Below are 23,703 nucleotides of genomic sequence, written 5' to 3' on the forward strand. Positions count from 1 at the left end.
CACCGCGCCCGGCCAAAAAAGCTCTTCTAAGAGGATTTTTTTTCCTGGATTAAATCAAGAAAATGGGAATTCAAAAAGATTTGGAAAAATGAGTAACATAATTATTTACTCATCTTTTTGGTATCTAACAGAAAGAAGATCTGGATATTGTATGTGAAAGGTTCACTACGAGTAAACTGCAGTCCTTTGAGGATTTAGCCAGTATTTCTACATATGGCTTTCGAGGTGAGGTAAGCTAAAGATTCAAGAAATGTGCAAAATATCCTCCTGTGATGACACTGTCTGTCATTTGTTAGTATCTATTTCTCAACATAGATAAATAAGGTTTGGTACCTTTTGCTTGTTAAATGTATGCAAATCTGAACAAAGTTAGTGAACTTTTAACTTTCTAAGATGGAGAATTGTTCATAAATAAACTATTTTACCTACAGAGACCTCTGATATTATATGTCTCTTGATGGAAGTACCCAATACCACCGATGAAGTTTTCTTGTGAAAAAATCAAATGTGAATCTTATCATTACTTAGATCTAAGTACCAATATGTGAAAAATATAGGAGACAAGGAAGGTGGTAAATAATTCTGAGATTGGGAGACTACATAAAAAAAGACTTGTTCCCTTCAACAGATAGACGGCAGGGAAAGAACGAGTAGAGAAAGGAGTAGAGAACCTGTAGATTAAAAGACATTTAAGGGGCATATGAACCTGGTCCAGTGTATGACTCTTACCTAAATCCTGATGGAGTAAACTATACAAAATTTTGTTTTTGAGACAAATATTTGAATACAGGTTGACTATTTGATGTCATTAAGGAGAAATTATGAATTATCTTTGTATAAAAATATTGTCGTGGGGTTTTTTTTGAGTCCTTATCTTTTAAGATACATCCTAAAGTATCTGTGGGTAAAATTATATGACATATCATAGGAGTATATGATTTAGAAAACAGATTAAAATATAAAAGGATAAAATATGATCTTATATTTTGTGACTCACTTCCTCATGGATGTCTTTCTACCCAGTAAGTATAGGCCTATCTAAGTTTTAATGGCTACATAGTATTCTGTTACCTGTATGTACTATAGTTTGTTTAGTTTCTTGTTGAACATTTATGCTCTTTGACTTTTTTTCCTGTTTAAGATTCTTATTTTTTGGTTTCTTTTTTTTTTTTTGAGACAGAGTCTTGCTCTATTATCCAGGCTGGAGTGCAGTGACATGATCTCAGCTTACTGCAGCCTCCACCTTCTGGGTTCAAGCTATTCTCCTGCCTCAGCCTCCTGAATAGCTGGGATTACAGGCGCGCACCACCATGCCTGGCTAATTTTTGTATTTTTAGTAGAGACAGGGTTTGGCCATGATGGCCAGGCTGGTCTTGAACTCCTGACCTTGAGTGATCTGCCCGCCTTGGCCTTGCAAAGTGCTGGGGTTATAGGCATGAGCCACTGCATCTGGCCCTGTTTAAGGTTCTGATGAGTATTCTTATAGGTATACTGTGTTTCATTTAATTGTTTCCTAAGGATAAATTTATAGAAATAACATTACTTGGTAAAAAATATATATATTTTAAAAACTGTATTAGTTTCCTGTTGTTGTCAAAAAATTTCCAGAAATTTAGTGGCATTAAACAATACAAATTAATCATTGTACCGTTCTGGAGATCAGAAGATATGGGTCTTACTAGGCTTCACTAGGCTAAAATCAAGGTTTTGGCAGGGCTGTGTTCCTCTATGGAGGTTCCAGGGGACCAGAGAAACTGTTTTACAGTAGTTATTTTAAGGGAATGAAAGTGAAGATGGGGTTGGGCAGTCAAAGAGGCTATTACTTTTCATTTTTGGCCTTTCAGTAGTTTGAATTTTTTTATCATATACATGTATTACTTTAATTTTTAAAAAGTAAAAGGCAAGTGTGATTCAGTCTCTGTAATTTAGATCAATTTACAGCAAACTAGGGTGGTCTCATGTATCGTCTTACTCACAGTGACCACTCGATTATTCCAAGAAGGGACAATTTCTAAGACTTGGTTTACACCGAGACTGCCCCTGATTTTAAGGATACCTTAGATCAAACTCTAGGAAGGCAGTTTCATTTTGGCCTTGCAGCTACCTGGGTCATTTTCCAAGCCCATGGCCTCCTGGAGTCTTCGCCTAGCTGTAGGTTATCTTTGTGGCTATTATTTCACTATAATTATACAGGGAAGATTTATTGAGGGATTTCTGTGTACCAGCCATGGTTCTCAGCACTTTGTGTTAACTCTTACTCCTGACAGTAACTCTACAGAGGTTCTGCTGTTACCCAGTTTTACATGAGGGAAACAAGGCCAGAGGACACAGTTAGAAAATGGCAAAGTGGGGATTAGAAAATGGCAAAGTGGGGATTAGAAACTAGGCAGTTTGACTCCAGAGTCTGTGCCCCTGTCCAGTTGGCTCCACTGCTGGGGAAGAGGCTTCTGAAGCAGCAGGACCATCTGCTGTGCCGTGTGTAATGGCAGTCTGTCTTCCTGGTGGGATGTTGTGTTCTACTCTGCATTTTCATGTCTTTCCTTATACAGGTCTCAAAATCATTTACTTTTTTTTTTTTTTTTTGGTACACAGTCTCACTTTGTTGCCCAGGCTGGAGTGCAGTGGCACAATCTCCACTTACTGTAACTTCTGCCTCTCAGGTTCAAGTGATTCTCCTGCCTCAGCCTCCCGAGTAGCTCGGATTACAGGCACATGCCACCACAGCTGGCTAATTTTTGTGTTTTTAGTAGAGATGGTGTTTCACCATGTTGGCCAGGCTCTTCTTGAACTCCTGACCTCAGGTGATGCACCCACCTAGGCCTTCCAAAGTGCTGGGATTACAGGCGTGAGCCACTGCACCTGGCCTTATGTTTTTTCATGATGCAAATTAGCTCAATTACATAAACCAGGAAAATCCAGCTGGTGATCCCTGAGCCTGACCTATGTGCCTTTCAGTGAACTGAACTTGCCACAGCTGTATTTACTGTCTAATGAGATGCTGTCACACAGACCCCATCATAGCACAGTTCCTGAGTTACACCTTTACATATTGTAATGTCCTTCTTGTGAAAAAAGATACAGATTCCAAAAGTCTGAGAGACCAATCTTGGTTATAAAGGGGAAAAATGGTCATGGGTTTTTAAAATTTGTTTTGTCTTAATAGCATAATTTCAGATTTACATTTCTAAATGAATAATTGCTTATATAAAGCAGTTTTGAGTAACAACGTAAAACACTATCTATTTGGAGTGATTCCTGTACCCACTTCTGAAGGCAAGTTTTGAAAAGTACTAGAAGACACTTCATTGAGAATATTATTAAACATGCCTGTAGTTCTACCACCTGAACACAATTGCTTATTAACACATTAATGTTTTGGACTTTTAATACATTTTTCACTTGTTCTAGTAATTATGCTACAGATTGTTTGATCATTTTTTTTTCAGCATGTCATCAAAGTGAGTGAGCAAAGTGCTTATCATTGCCACATATTAATAAAAAATGGAAGAGGCAGTTCAGATAACCTCTGCCTTTGATGAGGTGATAGTGGGTGACCCAGCAGTGAGTTTTTCTTTCAGTCTATTGGTGATAGTGGGTGACCCAGCAGTGAGTTTTTCTTTCAGTCTATTTTCTTTTCTTCCTTAGGCTTTGGCCAGCATAAGCCATGTAGCTCATGTTACTATTACAACGAAAACAGCTGATGGAAAGTGTGCATACAGGTATAGTGCTGCCTTCTTTTATTCATATATATTAATCCTGAATGTATTTTTTGCCTGGATCTCAGAGTAATCCTGTCTCAACACCAGTGTTATCTTTTTTGGCAGAGATCTTGGGTACATTTTCTTTTCTCCCTATTGATAAATTGATAATCCACGACGATGATTATTAGGTGATACTCTTATTTCATGGATTCTTAAAAGATATGATATAACATATTACAAGTGCCTAGCCAGGTGTCTGTTACACATAGGTGTTCTAAGTAAATGGTAGCTGCTGATGTAATTTCTGCCCCTTTGCCCTTCAGTTCGGGTATTGCTTTGGACTGATTAGAGGGCTGTGGCTGGGATACTAAAGGTTCATGTTTCCTTAGCTGGCTCCTGAGCCACCAGCTCCCACCACCTGTGTATGCCTGTGCTGGTTTGCTTTCCCACAAGTAGCTGCTGGCTATCTGTTATGCTGGCACAGTTTTCAGAAGCTGATGAATGGCCTTGGAACAGAACAAAAACGGGATTCAGGATAACAAAATCGCACCTTTGTTTTTGTAAGCACTGGCCATTCACTAGTTGAAGACTGGTAGGAGTACCAAATTCATGCCAAAATAAAAGATAATTTTAAAATCACACAGATTGTTTGTAGATTAAAAGGGAAAGTAGGCTGGGTATAGTGACTTTGCCTGTGACTTTGGGAGGCTGAAGTGGGAGGATTGCTTGAAGTCAGTTTGAGACCAGCCTGAGAAACAGAGCAAGACCCCATCTCTACAGAAAATTTTTAAAAAATTAGTTGGGTATGGTGATGTACATCTGTAGTCTTAGCTACTCCAGAGGCAGGAAGATTGCTTGAGCCCAGCAGTTTGAGGCTGCAGCAAGCTATGATTACACCACTGTACTCCACCCTTAAAAAATAAATACATAAAAAAGGGAAAATATCTTCAACAAAGGGTAGTTCTGTCTGTTTCTCAGTCTTCCTCAACAGATAAATGTGTGAAGTAATGGAAGGTGGAAATTTCAGAGTACACAACATTAATGCTAGGGGTGTCTGGCTCTCTATGAATTATAATTGCCCTAGATCTAGATGGGCTGATAATATTAGAATCCCCTGTCACTAACTGAAGAGAGAGTTGTGAGTTAGTGCCTTCCTAGATAGCCTAGATTATAGTATGCCCCTGCATACTACAATGGCTCCCCTTCCATAGCAGGATGAAATAGACTCATTATCTTGGCAACCAGCCCCTTCCAATGTGCTCTCAGTCTGCCTTTCCAGCCCCGTCTCTCTGCCTATTCCCAGCTGCCATGTATTCTAAAGCCTCTATGCTTTCATTTTTGTTTTTGCCTTCCTGGATGGTCTTTCCTGCTGTCTCCACCTGAAATTATTCCTCTCTATAAAGAACAGATGAATTGCCAGCTCTCTGGGATGCTTTTACTCACCCTCACTCCCACCAGGCTGAATGGACCCTTCTGTAGATCACTTAGCATATTGTTCTACAGTTAGGTAAAAAGTCTATGCATCACTAGATGAAGAGCTTTCTCTTTTTTTAATTTAATTTTTTTTTGACACGTCATCTCCCTGTGTCACCCAGGCTGGAGTGCAGTGGTGCGATCTTGGTTCACTGCAAGCTCCGCCTCCTGGGTTCACACCATTCTCCTGCCTCAGCCTCCTGAGTAGCTGGGACTATAGGCACCTGCCACCATGCCCCGCTAATTTTTTGTATTTTTAGTAGAGATGGGGTTTCACTGTGTTAGCCAGGATGGTCTTGATCTCCTGACCTCGTGATCCACCCGCCTTGGCCTCCCAAAGTGCTGGGATTACAGGCGTGAGCCACCGCACCCGTCCCCAAGATCTTTCTTTATTACAAGGGCTTCTACAGACCTGACACATGGTAGCTCCTCAATAAATAATTGCAGAATTACTGAAAAATTTTACTGTTAACTTAGGCAGTGGCAAAACCATTGTTTGGTAGCTTAGAACTCAGCAAGTAAATAGGAACATTTGCTAGAAAAACAGATATTTTTAAAAATCCAATTCAAGGACTGGGTGTGGTGGCTCATGCCTGTAATCCCAGCACTTTGGGAGGCCGAGGCAGGTGTATCTAGGAGTTCGAGACCAGCCTGACCAACAGGGTAAAACTCCGTCTCTACTAAAAATACAAAATTAGCCGGGTGTGGTGGTGGGCATCTGTAATCTCAGCTACTTGGGAGGCTGAGGCAGGAGAATCTCTTCAACCCTGGTAGGCGGAGGTTACAGTGAGCTGAGATTGCGCCATTGCACTCCAGCCTGGGAAACAAGAGCAAAACTCCATCTCAAAAAAAAAAAAAAAAATCAAATTCAAATGATTATGGAAGTAGTGGAGAGATAAACAGGAAAATGATAAATAATTAAGACAATATATAATATGGCTATATTTTAATCTGTTGTTGGTATGGTTTTCTTTTTTCCCCTTGGGATTAGTATCTATCTCTCTACTGGATATTAATTTGTTATATTTTCTCATTAGAGCAAGTTACTCGGATGGAAAACTGAAAGGTCCTCCTAAACCATGTGCTGGCAATCAAGGGACCCAGATCACGGTAAGAATGGTACATGGGAGCATAAATTGTTGAAGCTTTGTTTGTATAAATATTGGAATAAAAATTAAAATTGAGTTTTCAGGGTAATAATAAAATGAATTTGCACTAGTCAATGCAGATCCCAAGATATCATCCTCTAAACAAGATAAATGACTATTGGCTTTTGTGGCATGGCAGCCTGCGACCTCCTTGTCTTTTTTAAGGGCTAGGAGATTCTTCACTGGGATGGCAAAAATCAATGGCAGGGTAGTTGGTATTGAAAGAAGATTAAGCTTGACCCCAGAGGCGTGGGTTAGAGCCCAGCCTTATCACTCAGTGGTTGTATGTCGAGAGGCAAGTCACTTAACATCCCTTAACCCCAGTTTTCTCATCTATCAAATGAAGCAAAGAATACTTGCCCTCTTGACTTAAAGGGTGTCTGATGAGACATATGACTATATCATTAGCTGGGAGAAAGTCCATCATGCTGCCTATGTATAGTGCCTCAAGTTGGTCTCTTTCCCTTCTGTGATTCCACAAAGCACCCTGCTGTCATGTTATGCATCCTGCCCCTCCACCCAAGTCCCATCTAGAGCATATCTTCTCGAAGTCCACTGTAACCTGCCTAATCCTGGGTGTGACGAGGCAGGCAGGAGGCAGAAAAAAATGTGTGTTTTGCAATACATGTTAAGAGAGATCTTGGGCTGGGCACAGTGGCTCACACCTGTAATCTTAGCACTTTGGGAGGCCAAGATGGGCGGATCGTCTGAGATCGGGAGTTCGAGACCAGCCTGACCAAGATGGAGAAACCTTATCTCTACTAAACATACAAAATTAGCCAGGTGTGGTGGCGCGTGCCTATAATCCCAGCTACTCAGGAAAGCTGAGGCAGGAGAATTGCTTGAACCTGGGAGGCGGAGGTTGCAGTGAGTCGAGATCGCGGCCCTGCACTCCAGCCTGAGCAACAAGAGTGAGACACGGTCTCAAAAAAAAAAAAAAAGAAAGAAAGAGAGAGATCTTATACCATAGTGACCACAGTGTGATTTCCAAGAACTTCAAATGATCTAAGAAATTTTGTGATTATTATTAGCTTGAAAAATATCTTTTTTTTTGAGACAAAGTCTCAGTCTGTTGCCCATGCAGAAGTACAGTGGCGTGATCTCAGCTCACCGCAATCACTGCCTCCTGAGTTCAAGCAGTTGTCCTGCCTCAGCCTCCTGAGTAGCTGGGATTACAGGCATGTGTCACCATGCCTGGCTCATTTTTGTATTTTTAGTAGAGACAGGGTTTCACCATGTTGGCCAGGCTGGTCTCGAACTCCTGACCTCAGATGACCCACCCACCTTGGCCTCCCAAAGTGCTAGGATTACAGACGTGAGCCACTGCACCCGGCCTGTCTTTGAATACCATGTGAAATTATACTTCTCAGTTTACATACGTGTCCCACTAAATCATGTACTGTTCTGAGCAAGATCATGCTTTGTCTTCATATTTTCTGCACAAAGCAAAGACCCTGACACAAAGATGGCCCCCAGTGCATAGTTGAGAAATCTGTGAATGAATGTGGGAGGCAGGAAAAATGTCCTTTAATTCTTCTGTTAATGCTATATTATCCCTGGCCTCAGTCAGTTCTTAGAACTGAGCGGTTGGTAAATATAATTGGATTCACTATCTTAAGACTTAGCTTTTGCTAGGACATCTTGGGTTGTATTTTCATATACTTCTATGAATTTACAAGAAAAATTGATCTTCTGTTCAGGTGGAGGACCTTTTTTACAACATAGCCACGAGGAGAAAAGCTTTAAAAAATCCAAGTGAAGAATATGGGAAAATTTTGGAGATTGTTGGCAGGTACAGTCCAAAATCTGGGAGTGGGTCTCTGAGATTTGTCACCAAGGTAATATGTTCTAGTGTTCATAAATTGTGAACAGTTGCTGAGCTAGATGGTGAAAAGTAAAACTAATTTCTAGTCAAGGTTTAGCCACCAATTTTGCACTTTCTCTCATCTCCCCAGGAAAGAGCAATTGGTCTTTAGATCAATGAGAGCTCTTTGATGGCAGCAAAACAAACTGACTCTAGCCAACTTGAGCTAAAAAGAAATTTAGTGGAAGGCTAGGAGTTACAACATGAAGTGTGTGCAGTTGCCCCTTGGAGAGACTAAGAACCAGGGTGCCTCTAGGACTTAATGTCATTACTGTACACCAATTGTTTTCATTCTTTTCCTGACTTTGCTCTGGAGTCAGTTTACTTAACAGTGCATTTGATGATCATGTGCCCATATCTATGGGGAGAAGGTTTCTTGATTGGCAGTCTTACTAAGGGTGCATATCAAATAGAATGGAATACAGGTAGTTTCCCAAAGGAAGATGAGAGGCTGTTACCAGAAAAAGGAGAAGGGATTCAGGACAGATGAAAACATTATATCCATGATAGACTTACTCTGCTGGTACACATGGTACAGATGGCTTCAGTATAGGCTCTCCGAACCCACATATCATTGATTGTGATATATAATATATATATATATGTATTTCTAAAAAAATCTAAAATGAGTCAAACATTTCACCTCAATATATATATATTTTGAGACAGAATTTCACTCTTGTTGCCCAGGCTGGAGTGCAATGGTGCAATCTCAGCTCACTGCAACCTCTGCCTCCTGGGTTCAAGTGGTTCTCCTGTCTCAGCCTCCCGAGTAGCTGTGATTACAGGCACATGCCACCATGCCCAGCTATTTTTTTTTTTTTCTTTTTAGTAGAGAGGGGGTTTAATTATGTTGGTCAGGCTGGTCTTAAACTCCTGACCTCAGGTGATCCACCTACCTCAGCCTCCTAAAGTGCTGGGATTACAGGCGTGAGCCACCATGCCTGGCCATTTTTCGAAATTTCTTTTTTTTTTTCTGAGACAGAGTTTTACTCTTGTTGCCTAGGCTGGATGGAGTACCATGGTGTGATCTCAGCTCACCGCAACCTCTGCTTCCCAGGTTTAAGCGATTTGCCTGCCTCAGCCTTCTCGAGTAGCTGGGATTACAGGCATACGCCACCATGCCCGTCTAATTTTGTGTTTTTAGTAGAGATGGGGTTTCTCCATGTTGGTCAGGCTGGTCTCGAACTCCTGACCTCAGATGATCTGCCCACCTCGGCCTCCCAAAGTGCTGGGATTACAGGCATGAGCCACCACACCTGGCCCATTTTTCAGTATTTCTAAAAAAATCTAAAATGAGTCAAACATTTCACCTCAATAAAATGACACAGGTTTATACATCAAGTGTCTTTGCTTTTTCTTGGAATTTTATAAATCAGTGTCAGAATATTCATTACCTCCTAAAAATAAAGGAGTTCTAGTTGACTGTTTTGGTTCTAGGTGTGGTAAAGTGAAACATTGTTATTTAATAAATGCATTTTGCTAGGCACAATTCTTGGGTTCACAAGTTTCCTAGAGAAAAGAGAAATAAACGACTGTCAACCAAGAAAAGGCTGGGAGATAGTGGAATAAGACCCAGGGGCAGGAAGAAGCCAGTGAGAAGGAGGGCGTAATGAGGACTCTTTGAGAGAGAGTAAAAGCAGGGCTTGTTAGAGCTAGCTTCTCAAGGTGTCCTTGAGGCAAACCAGACCTTTGGGACACTCTGAAAATAAAACTGAAAGTGAAAAGATTGTGGGCCGAATGTGGTGGCTCACGCATGTAATTCCAGCACTTTGGGAGGCCGAGGCGGGCAGATCACCTGAGGTCAGGAGTTCGAGACCAGCCTGGCCAACATGGTGAAACCCTGTCTCCACTAAAAGTACAAAAAAAATTAGCTGGGCCTGGTGGCAGGCGCCTATAATCCCAGCTACTTCGGAGGCTGAGGCACGAGAATCGCTTGAACCCAGGAGGTGGAGGTTGCAGTGAGCCGAGATCGTGCCATTGCACTCTAGCCTGGGCAACAAGAGTGAAACTCTGTCTCAAAAATAAATAACAATAAATAAAAAAGAGATTGTGGTATGATATCCTTGATTCTATCAGCAACCTATAAAAGTAGAGAGGAGCCTGTGTTTTGATTCAGTCACATTTAGCATTTATGTCTCTATGAAGTTTCTGCTGGTTTATTTTTCTGTGGGTAAAGTATTAATAGGCTGTATGGAGATATTTTTCTTTATGTGCACCTTTGTTTAGATTACTCAACTCCGCTAACTTATTTAACTAAAATAAGTTAGTTAAATTTATTTTATTTAAATTTAACTCACGCCTGTAATCCCAGCACTTTGGGAGGCCGAGGCGGGTGGATCACGAGGTCAGGAGATCGAGACCATCCTGGCTAACACGGTGAAACCCCGTCTCTACTAAAAAAAAATACAAAAAAACTAGGGGGCTCTGCCATCTAGTGTGTGTTTTTGGCAACTTTTTTCTTACTCCTTTGTTTTCTTTTCCAGGTATTCAATACACAATGCAGGCATTAGTTTTCAGTTAAAAAAGTAAGTTATTGGTTTATGGGAGATGGTTTTGTTTTACGAAAAGAAGAAGGGATTTTTAATAGTTCGCTGGTGGAGATAGGGTTATGATGTTTTAGTCTCAACCGTGAGACAATAAATCCTTGTGTCTTCTGCTGTTTGTTTATCAGCAGGGAGAGACAGTAGCTGATGTTAGGACACTACCCAGTGCCTCAACTGTGGACAATATTCGCTCCATCTTTGGAAATGCTGTTAGTCGGTATGTCGATAACCTGTATAAAAAAATCTTTTACATTTCTTATCTTGGTTTATCATTCCATCACATTATTTTGGAACCTTTCAAGATAGTACCTGCCTTAAGAATTTGCTTTAGTCAAATACACAGGCTTGTTTTATGCTTCAGATTTGTTAATGGAGTTCTTATTTCATGTAATCGACACTTCCTGGGTGCATGTAACCTTCTAGATGCTGTGGCGTGAATCATGTGTTCTTTCAAGGTCTTAGTCTTGAAAAAATTTGTAGTGTAGTAGAATTATTTTATCCTCCAATGCTCCTTCTTTTCCTTGTATTTCCAGTATCATCACTTTAGGATTTCACTTATTTATCATTCAACATTTATTAATTGCCTCTGATATTCCAGGCTTTGTGCTAGAAGTTAGGGATATAAAGACAAATAAAATATTTCCTGCCCTTGAAGACCAGATTCGTGTCACTAAATCTTCATTATCAAGAAAAGCAGCCGGGCGTGGTGGCTCACGCCTGTAATCCCAGCACTTTGGGAGGCCGAGGCGGGCGGATCACGAGGTCAGGAGATCGAGACCATCCTGGCTAACACGGTGAAACCCCGTCTCTACTAAAAAAAAAAAGACAAAAAAACTAGCCAGGCGTGGTGGCGGGCACCTGTAGTCCCAGCTACCCAGGAGGCTGAGGCAGGAGAATGGCGTGAACCTGGGAGGTGGAGCTTGCAGAGTGAGCCGAGATCGTGCCACTGCACTCCAGCCTGGGCGACAGAGTGAGATTCTGTCTCAAAAAAAAAAAAAAAAAAAAAAAAAAAAACGTAAGAGGGGAAGGTGCTTGCATTATGGATTCCTCATAGTGCTCCTCTCTGCATATAAAAACCACCATTTCCATCATAGATTCCTAGCTGTCTCAGGACTTTATAAAGCCCAAAGTGCCTATATCATAATCTGAGGGGAAAAATACTGAGACCCTTCCATATATGGGAGGTATATGGATGAGACAGCTCCTGTTTTCACTTTTCCCAGAAATCTGAAAAGCAGCAGCAGTCATTCCAGAGCCCAGTTTCTACTTTGAAGGACAAATTTTTTATTCTTTGAGCTAAGCCGACTAAGGAACAAATAGTTTGCTTTTAATTTACTATTTTCTTTCTAATCGCAAATGAATGAATTTTTTAAAACTGCTCCCAGAGCGAAGGGAGAGCTCTGCTTGTACAGTGTAACTTTTCAGAGCTTCTTTAACTAGATTTTAAGATCAGAATTAGTTGTTGGGAAATCTTAGGGGTTGTACAAGATTAGAAATCCTCTAGAGCAGCATTTCCCAGAGCAGGCTTCCAGAACACTAGCCTCTTGAGGCATTTTGGCAAAAAAGAGTTGCTGGTTCAGTGTGTATGGGAAGTGCTGCAAGCCATACCCTCCGTTGAAGACACTCAGACCACACATTACTGCATAAAAAGCTTCCACCAGCCATTCGGCAAACCCTTATTGAATGTCTGCTATTTCCTGGGTATTGTGCTATATGGTAGGGATATATTAGAAAACAAAGAAGACAAGAAGAAATGATGCTTGCCCTCAGCTGACTTTTCAATTGGAAAGACACATGAAATAATTATGCCATTCATTAGCAGATTGTCCTTGATGCCTCAATGGAAAAATAAAGGACATGATGAGAAACTCTGTAGGGTCAGAGAAAGGGATCGTTAGAAAAGGTTCTTTGAAAGAAATAATTTTTGAAATGTGAAGGATAAATAGGAATTAACTAGGTACCAATAGGTTAAGAGTAGAGCTTTCCAGACAGGGACTAGTTCTTCGGAAGGTCTCCAGACAGAAATAAGTGTTGCTTGTCTGAGGACGTCTTTTTCGCCTATTAACCTTCCCTCCCCAATAGACACTCCTGGGAACACCACACACTGTAGAACCACATTGTGGTGCTATTCAGTATAGTAAGTAATTCAGCGGAGGTAAGTTCTTGGAATCTCACCTTTGGGATCTGGTTACTAAGATACATTGAAGTTTCAGCAAAATAAGGTCTCAGAGCTTGGACTCATTGTTCTGTTTTAGCAATTAGAGCAGTACCTGGCACATAGCACAGGTGCTTGAAAACACTGACCGAGTAGGGTAGGTGGGTGGGTAGGTGGGTGGGTGGATGGATGGATGGATGGATGGATGGATGGATGGGTGGATGGATGGGATGGTGGCTGGGTGAATGAATGAACAGACAAATGGATGGATGAATGGACAGGCACAGGAGGACCTCAAATGGACCAAGTCTCCGGGGCCCTCATTTCACAAAGTTAGTTTATGGGAAGGAACTTTGTGTTTTTAAATTCTGATTCTTTTGTAATGTTTGAGTTTTGAGTATTTCCAAAAGCTTCGGAATCTCTTTTCTAACCAGAGAACTGATAGAAATTGGATGTGAGGATAAAACCCTAGCCTTCAAAATGAATGGTTACATATCCAATGCAAACTACTCAGTGAAGAAGTGTATCTTCTTACTCTTCATCAACCGTAAGTGAAAAAGAACCACATGGGAAATCCACTCACAGGAAACACCCACAGGGAATTTTATGGGACCATGGAAAAATTTCTGATCCATAGGTTTGATTAAACATGGAGAAACCTCATGGCCAAGTTTGGTTTTATTGGGAAGCATGTATAATTTTTGTCCTAAGTCTGTGCTTAGCCCTCCCACATGTGCTCATTGCTGGTTGACTGTTGGAGTCTGGTTCTCACCTCTAAGAGGAAGTCCAGGAGAGGGCATAACAGGCTCCTGTGAGCCAGCACACCTTCCTCACCTGATGGTGTCAGAGTCTTTACAAGCAAATCCTAGCCAGAACATTGCTGGAAGAGATCAAGGGCCACTATTTGAAACTGCACAGCAGGACGCGGAAAAGGAGTACCTTAGGTATAGGCATTGTCATTAAAGAAATTGCTAAGATACTTGAGATTTTCCTTTTTAAAGAATGAGCTTTATGATATAAAGAGGAGTTCTAAAAATTAGGGAGGAAATTAACTAAATTAATTAGGATATTTCTCAGATTCCTTTACAGTTTTTATCTCTCTGCTGACATAGTGTTTACATGATTGTTATTTACTAAACAAATGCTATTTTATATTCTGCTCCTTATAACTTAATTGTTTATTACAAGGTTTTGGTGGTGACCTAGCAACAACAAATAATCTCAAACACAGTCTGAATTTTTCGTTTTCCATCCAGAAATAAGATGAATCTTTCCATTTCTGTGTTTTCAGTTTTCATCATTTTTATCTTATAGATTACTTACCTTTGTTTTAAAGCATTTAATAATAATTTTACAGTTTTTGTTTTGTTTGCTATTGGAAATGGAATATTCCCTTCTTCCATTTAGAGTGCTAACCAGTCGTAAATGTCTCAAAATATGCAGTTTTACAGCAGTTGTTCAAAGCAATACAGGAACAGTAAGGACAGAGCCAATCATTTTACAAACACATTCTGTTAAACTGATGTCTATTAGCAGGGATTTTCCTATTTTATTAGGAAGGACTTACCCCTGACATATAACAAAGATTGTGTTAATCAAGGCTCAGAAAATGTTTTTCAGTAGTTTTTTTCCTAACCATGAAGAATAACTGCTTTGTAACACACATGCTGGCTATAAAGCAGACAAAAAATTCAATGTAGGTGCTCTCTGACTCTCCTCTGTCCGTGTTTCTGATGGGGCTGCTTACCACAGCCCTGCATTATGATTAGCTTATGTGTTCACAATACCAACTTCCCAGTAGCAAAGAAAGGTCGAGCTCTTATGCATGCCATTCATTTATCTACACTGTGCGGGCACACTCAGGTGGCAGAGAAAAAGAACACTTCTTTGGCGCATCTCAAGTTCAGAATTCTCAGCACAGGGGCTCCAGCTGTCCTTTTGTCAGGTGCCCATGCCTGCTCCAGGCCTGTGTGGTCAGGACACATGTTACAGAGTACAGTGACATTAATGGTGGGGCCATGGATGTGGTGAGCACTCAAAGGATGTTAGTCTCTTCATTGATAAAGTCACAACCACTCTTCCTGTTGGAAATAAAAAGATTTGATATATCCTTGTCTACAACAACACAGGACAACAGATAATCAGCAGGTCATCTAAAATCTGTCCAGAGAGAAAGGAGAGCTGTGATTCCTGAAAATACATCTTCCTCTGATTTTAGTCTTATTTTTTTCTGCCTTTATTGCTTTCTATCCTCTCCAAACTAGCCTCATTTCTTAAATTACCTTGAATATGCATTGACACTTGTACTGCCCGAAATTCTGGAAAACTCATTATGGCTACTCCACCGTCAGAACTTCCTGAGCAAAGTTAGTTGCTCTCTCGGCTCACTTTTTAGCACACATACCTCTATAATAGTGCTGGCCACTTGGGGTTGGAATTGCTTTATTTATCAGCATGTTGTCTCCCAGCACTTGGTGTGTGTGATATCCAGTATGTATTTGCCAAATGAAAAGTCTGAGGGCTGACATCATACTTCGCACTGTGCCCAGCAAGAGCACAGTTAGTCCACATGAGCTAATGGGGGCAAAGGGAAGTGAGGAGGGAGAATGTATTGCCTTATCATGTTTTCTGTTACTTGATTGAAGTAAAACAGTCCCAAGCTGATAGTAAGATACTGGGCTGGGAAGTGGTGACAGGTAAAGGTGCACCTTTCTTCCTGGGGATGTGATGTGCGTATCGCTACAGAAATGTTTTTCCTGAGGTGATTTCATGACTTCGTATGAATGTACACCTGTGACCTCACCCCTCAGGACAGTTTTGAACTGGTTGCTTTCTTTTTATTGTTTAGATCGTCTGGTAGAATCAACTTCCTTGAGAAAAGCCATAGAAACAGTGTATGCAGCCTACTTGCCCAAAAACACACACCCATTCCTGTACCTCAGGTAATGTAGTACCAAACTCCTCAACCAAGACTCACAGGGAACAGATGTTCTCTCAGGCTCTCCTCTTTGAAAGAGATGAGCATGCTAATAGTACAATCAGAGTGAATCCCATACACCACTGGCAAAAGGATGTTCTGTCCCTTCTTACAGGTACAAGGCACAATTTTTCTTCATTTATTCACTAATTTAGCAGAACCTCACTAAGAGCCTCCTATATGCCAGGCTCTGTTAGCAATAAAAAAAGGAATGCCATGCCTCAGCCCATCAGGAGGTGCTGACAGCTTGTGGGCAGAGTGGAAACAGATGTGCTCTGAAGGCTCTAACTATTACTTCTGCTGGGGTCAGTTGGGAAGCCACAACAGCTACTGTTTTTCTTCCATAAAAGACAATCAGCCGGGCATGGTGGCTCACACTTGTAAATCCCAGCACTTTGGGAGGCTGAGGTGGGTGAATCACAAGGTCAGGCGATCGAGACCAGCCTGGCCAACATGGTGAAACCCTGTCTCTACTAAAAATACAAAAATTAGCCAGGCATGGTGGCGGACACTTGTAGTCCCAGCTACTCGGGAGGCTGAGGCAGGAGAATCACTTGAACCTGGGAGGTGGAGGTTGCAGTGAACTGAGATTGTACCACTGCACTGCAGCCTAGGTGACAGAGCGAGAGTCCGTCTCAAAAAAAAAAAAAAAAAAAGACTATGTCCTGCTCTGTGGAGGTTCTTGTCTTAAAATATCCACTGTTGATTGCCCAGATGTTGATGTAATTAGTTTAGCAGTCATACAGTTTAGCACTTGCATTAAATAGACCAAACCCCATAGTAGGTATTTGAAATACAGAATAAATGTGAGGTACCCCTGCTCTAAAGGAATTTACAGTCCAGAGCTGACTTATGGAGTATTTCTTTGTATTATTTCTGGCTCTGCTACTAATTTGTCTATTTCATGTCCTAATTATCCTAATTTATCATTGTTTTCATTTTGATTGAAAGGGGGAGAGCATAAAAATTGTGGTTAAAGGTAGTTTTATTTTATTTTATTTTTGAGATGGAGTCTTGCTCTGTTACCCAGGCTAGAGTACAATGGCACAATCTCGTCTCATTGCAACCTCTGCCTCCCAGGTTCAAGCAATTCTCCTGCCTCAACCTCCCGAGTAGCTGGGATTACAGGTGTGCACCACCACGCCCAGCTAATTTTTGTATTTTTAGTAGAGATGGATTCTACCGTGTTGGCCAGGCTGGTCTCGAACTCCTGACCTTAGGTGATCCTCTCACTTTGGCCTCCTGAAGTGTTAGGATTACAGGCCTCAGCCACTGCACCTGGCCTAAAGTTAGTTTTAATCAGGGTCCAAACAGGAGATAGAAACCATGCAACAATTTGAATAGATGAATAAAGAATTACAAACTGGAGATTAGAGTAATAGAGAATAGAGTAATAAGACATAGGAACAGCAGATATAAAGAACAACCATTTCCTCCTAGGGCTGAGATAGCATCCCCTCACCACACTCCCCCACATACTGTCTGAGATGCATACCTTGTTGAAGAGAACTAACTGGCTTGCTGCGAGGTAAAGTCAATGAGGCGCTCCCCAGTACCACTCTGAGGGGATGCTGGGAAAAACTGCCCGTGAGAAGAGTACACGTGCTGCTGGCCACTTGTGCTAAAGAACTTGAAGTCTGATAGGAGTGTACCCTAACCTGGCATAGAAACCCCTTTCTCCTGCTGAGTCCCTCTGGCACCTTCTACTGGCAAAGCTTCACATTGCAAACCTCCATTATCACAGAGCAAGCAATGAAAGATGGACTCGGAGCTGAGGCAATAAATTGATAGCTGGCATAGTCTCTAAACTGATTTTTACGACTACATTTTATGGATAGAAAGTGTTCTTGCATATATTGTTTCCTCACATAATAGAGGACTTACTTATTCATGGTTGCAGATGAGAAAACAGATCCTAAGAAGTTAAGTGACTTGCCCAAGGTCACACAAGAAATTCCACTAGTTCTAAAATGAGAGTAATTACAGTTAACATATGTGGCAGGTACATATAAAGCACTTGGCATGAATTTTTTTTTTTTTTTTTTGAGATGGAGTCTTGCTCCGCCGCCAGGCTGGAGTACAGTGGTGCGATCTCGGCTCACTGCAACCTCGGAGTCCCTGGTTGAAGGGATTCTCCTCCCTCAGCCTCCTGAGTACCTGGGATTACAGGCATGTGCCACCAACTAATTTTTGTATTTTTAGTACAGACGTGGTTTCATCATGTTGGCCAGGATGGTCTCGATCTCTTGACCTCATGATCCACCTGCCTCGTACTCCCAAAGTGCTGGGATTACAGGCCTGAGCCACTGCACCCAGCCAGTTGGCATGAATTTAATTCCCACCATAAACCTGTGATATAGGTAATTCTGTTATGTCCACTTTACAAATGAAGAAATTGAGGCAAAGAAAGATGATGTAACTTAATGCAAAGCTACACAGCTCTAAAGTAGTAGGGCCAATATTTGAACACACTCAGACTCGATCCTGAGGTTTTGACCACTATGTCATCTGGCCTCCTCAAATCTTCTGGCCACCACATACACCATATGTGCCATATGTGGGCTTTTTCTCCCCCTCCCACTATCTAAGGTAATTGTTCTCTTTTATTTTCCTGCCAGTTTAGAAATCAGTCCCCAGAATGTGGATGTTAATGTGCACCCCACAAAGCATGAAGTTCACTTCCTGCACGAGGAGAGCATCCTGGAGCGGGTGCAACAGCACATCGAGAGCAAGCTCCTGGGCTCCAATTCCTCCAGGATGTATTTCACCCAGGTCAGGGCGCTTCTCATCCAGCTGCTTCTCTGGGGCCTTTGAAATGTGCCCTGCCAGACATGAGAGCCCAGATGTTTGCCTGTTACTTAGGAACTTTCTTTGCAAGTATTACCTTGATAGTTTTAACATTTTCTTCTTTGAACCTAGTTATAAAGGTATTGTGCTATTGTTCCTAGGCTTAGAGTCATAAGGTCTGAGCTCACTTCCTCACTTTGCCTCCATCTGGAACCTTAGACCAACTTCCTAGGAAAACGAGCTGTCTGAAAACAGAATAGGGTGCCTCTTCAATGCACTCTTCACTTTAGATGTTCAGGAGGAGGTTACTCCTACCTACACATGGCACAGTGGAGGGGCTGGACCCCAGGGAGGCAGTGGGAAGAGTGGAAAGAGCGGAGGCTCTACTGTTGGACAGACCTGGGTTACCAGCTGTGCGAGTAACCTTCCCTGGCCTCCATGTGCCCCTCAGTAATGGAGGAATGGATCATCCCCACATCCAGAGACAGTTACAAGCAGTCAGTGAACAGAAAGTCTCTGGTACGGCTTCTAAGTACTTCTTATTCTAAGTCACTTCACTTACCTGAGTTCTCAGTTTTCCTGTCTATAAGATAAGCAGGTTGGATAAAATGCTCTCCAATATACTCCTGGTTCTGAGATGATGTGATTGTGAACAGCCCTTTAATCATGGTGAAGATGTTCATCATAAGCACACTGAAACTACAAAATAGAAATATAAATATTTTCTGCATTAAATTATGCTGGATCCTAGAAGCAGAAACTGAACTTCTGTGAGACCCTGCTTCACAGAAAACTTAAAATTCCCAAGCAGATGAATGCTTCTCAGAAGGACACTCACAGTTACCTACCTGGAAAGAATCTAGATGGAAGTGGCATGGGCACCAAGCGGTGAGATTAAACCCAGCTAGAGCAACCCCACCAACCTTGGACCCCCCAATACCTGGAGATTATTGATGCAAAGAGGAAGGTTCTTACTGGTGAGACCTGAAAGGGATATGTGACAGACCTGAAAGGGATATGTGGCAGGTGGGAGGAAGAAGTTCTGTCTGGAAACCAACCCTTGTTCCTCCATTATTGATTGACTCCTGCTACCAACATGAGCCCTGGGTCTTACAGAGGCCTTAAGTCCCTATGCCTTCTAGTGCCCATGGATGAGATGAGGCCACACATGCCCCCAGTGGGTTAACGTGTCTAGCGTGAGTAAGGCTCTTGGAGCACTGTGATACACAAGAAATACCCAGTAACTGTTAGTTGGTTTGATACCTGTTCCCGTTGCTCACTTAAGCTCAGTGCCCCTTTACTGCTCCTTTTATTCTGCCTCCCTCCGCACATGTGCATTGAGAATCGTATCTGAGACACACTGTGTTGGGTGCCCAGGGATGCAGCATAGATGTTGCTGCCTTCCACAGAAGCGCTTACGGACTACTAGAGAATATGTCCCATGGGAGAGAAAAATAGACTCGGGAGAATAATAGCAGGGGCCATTGTCCTGGACTTGGTCAGTTAGGAAAGGGAGGGAAGAGACATGGAGCCTGGGACCCAAAGGGGAGGGGGAATGAAAAGAGTGTTTCTGGCAGAGGAAATGGCAAGGATAAAGGCCTGGAGGTGCAAGAGAATATGTGTTTGAGGATCTGAAAGTTGAGTGCAATGGGTCCAGTATTCGCTACCCTGGCTGCCATTAGAATTACCTGGGAAACTTAGAAATTTCCAATGTCTGGGCCCTGCCTAGACCAATAAATCATTCTTGGGTAGTGGGGTCTGGGCATCAGGATTGTTTAAAACCCTCCCTAGGTACTGTCATGTGCAGCTGGGGTTAAGCTGTGTTGGAGTCTGAGTATGGATCTGTTAAGACAAGCGGCAGTGGTGGAGTTGAGGCTGCAGAATTCAGGCCAAATAGAAAGGTTTTCATCAGGATATTAAAGAGTTTAGATTTCAATTTGATGGGAATGGGTGGGATCTTGTTTGCATTTTATGAAGAGCTCCCTGGTTGCAATATCAGAATGGACTGGAGAGGAGCAAGATGGAATCCTACAATGATTTGGGAGAAGTGGTGAGGGGCTTGAGACACAGGAAGTAGCCCCATTCACTAATAGTTGAGCATGTAGAATTGCCAAGACCTGGAAATGGTTTGGCTGGTGGGGAGTGGGAAGAAAGTCCCCAAGTGTGAAATGAAGATGGAGAGCACATTGCCTAGCACAGAGTGATTGCCATTTGCTCTGTCCCAGTTGAGGTCCAAGGGGTTTGCCAGAGATCATAGAGTCTGTGGCTTCATGGGGAAAAGAACCTCTCAGCATGCCTCCTTGTCTTATCCTGGGTTAGTCAGATTTATTTTGTTAGATTACATTTTTTTTCTGGTGGAACTCTGCATAAGTCCTGACCAGTGTGTTTTCAGAAGGATCAGAGGGCCTGCCCCTGTCGGTTGGTGCTTGACACCAGCTTGGTTGGCTCCTTGCTGCTCCCTGTTTTCATGGATTATCAGAATACCTTCTCTCCCTGCCAGCAGCAGGTCACACTGGCTCCTGACTTTTTGGCCCATGGAGCCACCATCTTTCTGCTTCTCAGATTGTGCCTTGTACTCCACTGATCATGGCCGGTACATCAGAAGCCCTGGTTTGCAGTGAATGCATTTGGTGTGGAAATGAGGAACCCTGGGGATTCCACACATCATATTTGGTTGCTGTGTTTTTCCTCCAATTTTCACCATAACAACAATCAACTCAGAAGATTTCTATAACCACTTATGTGGGGGTTTCTCCCCACACACTAAACAAGCAGTCAGTTCCACAGTGGACAGCAGCTGGTCTCCTCCAATTTAATTCCAACACTGTCTACTTGGAGATAGCATTAAATCCCACAGTTTGAGGGTGCAGTCCGCTAGACTGCCCCCAGTCTCCTGCTTCAGGCACCAGTCACAAGTCCAGGACTCTAGAAGTTCTGACCAGTTTCAAGTTGGGGTTCCCAAGACCCCCCACTTTATTTTTTATTAATTTGCTGTAGTGGCTCATAGAACTCAGGGAAATGCGTACTTAGTTTTCTGGATTTATTACAAAGATTTAAAAAGATACCAATAAATAGCCAAATAAAGAGATACACAAAGCTAGGTCTGGAAGGGTCTGGAGCGCAGGAGCTTCTGTCCCCATGTACTTGGCTCCCAGCACATGGATGAGTTCTTGTTCATTTTCCTGTCAGCATCAACGTGTTCAGCTCTCCGGAAGCCCGCAAACTCTGTCGTCTTGGGCCTTTTATGGAGACATCGTTAGGCAGGAATGATTGAAACGTGGACAACTGTGTCGAAATATGATTGGACATAAAGGGGTCTAAACTCAGTAAGACCTGTTTGTTCAGATTTTTCTTGGCCTCTCTGTGGCCATTCTTTCCTCCAGGATATGGGGCAGGACCCCTATGGAATGAGTGTCTTATGACCCACAATCAGATTAGAGTCCTGCCTTGGGCAAGTGAAAGGAAAGCAGGAGAAGGTAGAGAAATTCTGTTTCCTAAGAACTTCTGAGGCCTACAGCACCCCAACATTGTAACAAAAGACTATAACAGGACTATGGGAGTTATGAGCTGGAAACCTTGGACAAAAATATATGCATATTGAACAAATATTAAGTGTATACATACTTACGTATATTAAGTTTATACGTGTAGATACATATATATATTTTTTTTAATTTACAGGTGCGTTTTGGGAAGCAGAAATTACCATAACTATTCTTAAGAATCTTTTAAGTCTGTTTGAAGTTAGAAAAGTCACTGTACCATTTTGTTTCCATTGGCCCTATACTTCCTAATATACCCCAGCAGGAGGTGCATAATGTCTTGTTATGTCATTTTGGTGATAAGATTCATAAGTGGGTTCAGCTCGTGACAGCCTGATTCCCTCATTGTAAACTTACCCATCAACATGTAGCTTAATGGTTTCACCTTTCGTTGATGACCATTACCTGAATCAGTTATTTCATTAGATTGCAAGATTATGATTTTCTGATTTTATCATTTCTTCTGTATTGACTGTAATTCTTTCGTATAGAAGAACTTTCCCTTGTTATAGCTATTTGGTTGTCCTGAAGTACAGTTCTTACTAGAAAGTAAGACCAAATGCTGAATTATATCCCTCTAGCTATCAAGTTTCAAAGGAATGAATGATGTCCTAGTAATTTCCAGTGGTGTTTAATGATGTTTTCCCTTCTCTTTCTCCCCTCTTATTTCCTCCCTCTCCATCTCCTCCCTCCTCACTTTCAGTTTTTTGCTTTTTCAGTGTTTTGTCATAGCTATTAACAGAGCAACACATTTTAATCAATTATAGTCATTTTTCTTTTTGATGCTCAAATTATCCCATCTTAGTCCAGTGGAACCAAGCCCTTGGAGTTAGGGCCCTCTGCCTTTTGACCGAATTCCATTAGTCTTGATAATTTCCTTGTTTCTGACAAGACGATGTTGCAGGCACATTTTCTACTTTTCCAGCCCAAGCCCTGGAATAGGCCTTTTCTCCAAGGAGCTATAGTTCATTTTAGTGGGAAATGGTATTTAGAGACTATAATTTGGGATCTGGGAGTCCTCATTGCTACTGGGTAGTCATTACTTTTAGGCCTTTCCAGTGGTCAGAGCTAGGAAATATGTGTATTTAAAAATAAACAGTTGAATGGTTGTTGCCAGGAGCTGGGAGGAAGGGGAAGTGAGAAATTATTGTTTAATGGGCACAGAGGTTCAATTTGGGGAAGATGAAAAAGTTCTAGAGATATCTGGTGGTGATGGTTGCGCAACAATGTCAATGCCACTGAGCTCTCACTTAAAAATGGTTAAAATGGTAAATTTCATATGTGTTTTATCACAATAAAAAGTCTTCTGGCAGCATCCCCCCAGACAAAAGTATGAAAATTTTACACTGATATTTCCATTTCAAGATAATTTTAAGATTATAAGTATTTTGCTTAATTCTTGAATTTTATACCTGTAAACCTTTTGTACTTCAAATTTTGGGCAGAATTGCTTCTATAACAATCATAATTATACCTCATTCTAGTTTCTTTCTTAGTACTGCTCCATTTG

General features: G+C 41.8%; 1 protein-coding gene across 1 annotated transcript in view; it reads left to right on the plus strand.

Moving 5' to 3' along the window:
- Positions 1-23,703, plus strand: part of MLH1 (mutL homolog 1) — a 55,597-nt gene that overhangs the window by 7,029 nt on the left and 24,865 nt on the right. Inside the window, 9 exon segments of the mRNA XM_017866575.1 lie at positions 132-230; positions 3,646-3,719; positions 6,212-6,284; positions 8,023-8,114; positions 10,673-10,718; positions 10,864-10,949; positions 13,322-13,434; positions 15,736-15,829; positions 18,483-18,636. Of these exon segments, the coding sequence (XP_017722064.1) occupies positions 132-230; positions 3,646-3,719; positions 6,212-6,284; positions 8,023-8,114; positions 10,673-10,718; positions 10,864-10,949; positions 13,322-13,434; positions 15,736-15,829; positions 18,483-18,636 (831 nt within the window).

This window comes from Rhinopithecus bieti, unplaced genomic scaffold (assembly GCF_001698545.2).
Source record: "Rhinopithecus bieti isolate Rb0 unplaced genomic scaffold, ASM169854v2 scaffold_2432, whole genome shotgun sequence".
Classification (NCBI taxonomy): Eukaryota; Metazoa; Chordata; class Mammalia; order Primates; family Cercopithecidae; genus Rhinopithecus; species Rhinopithecus bieti.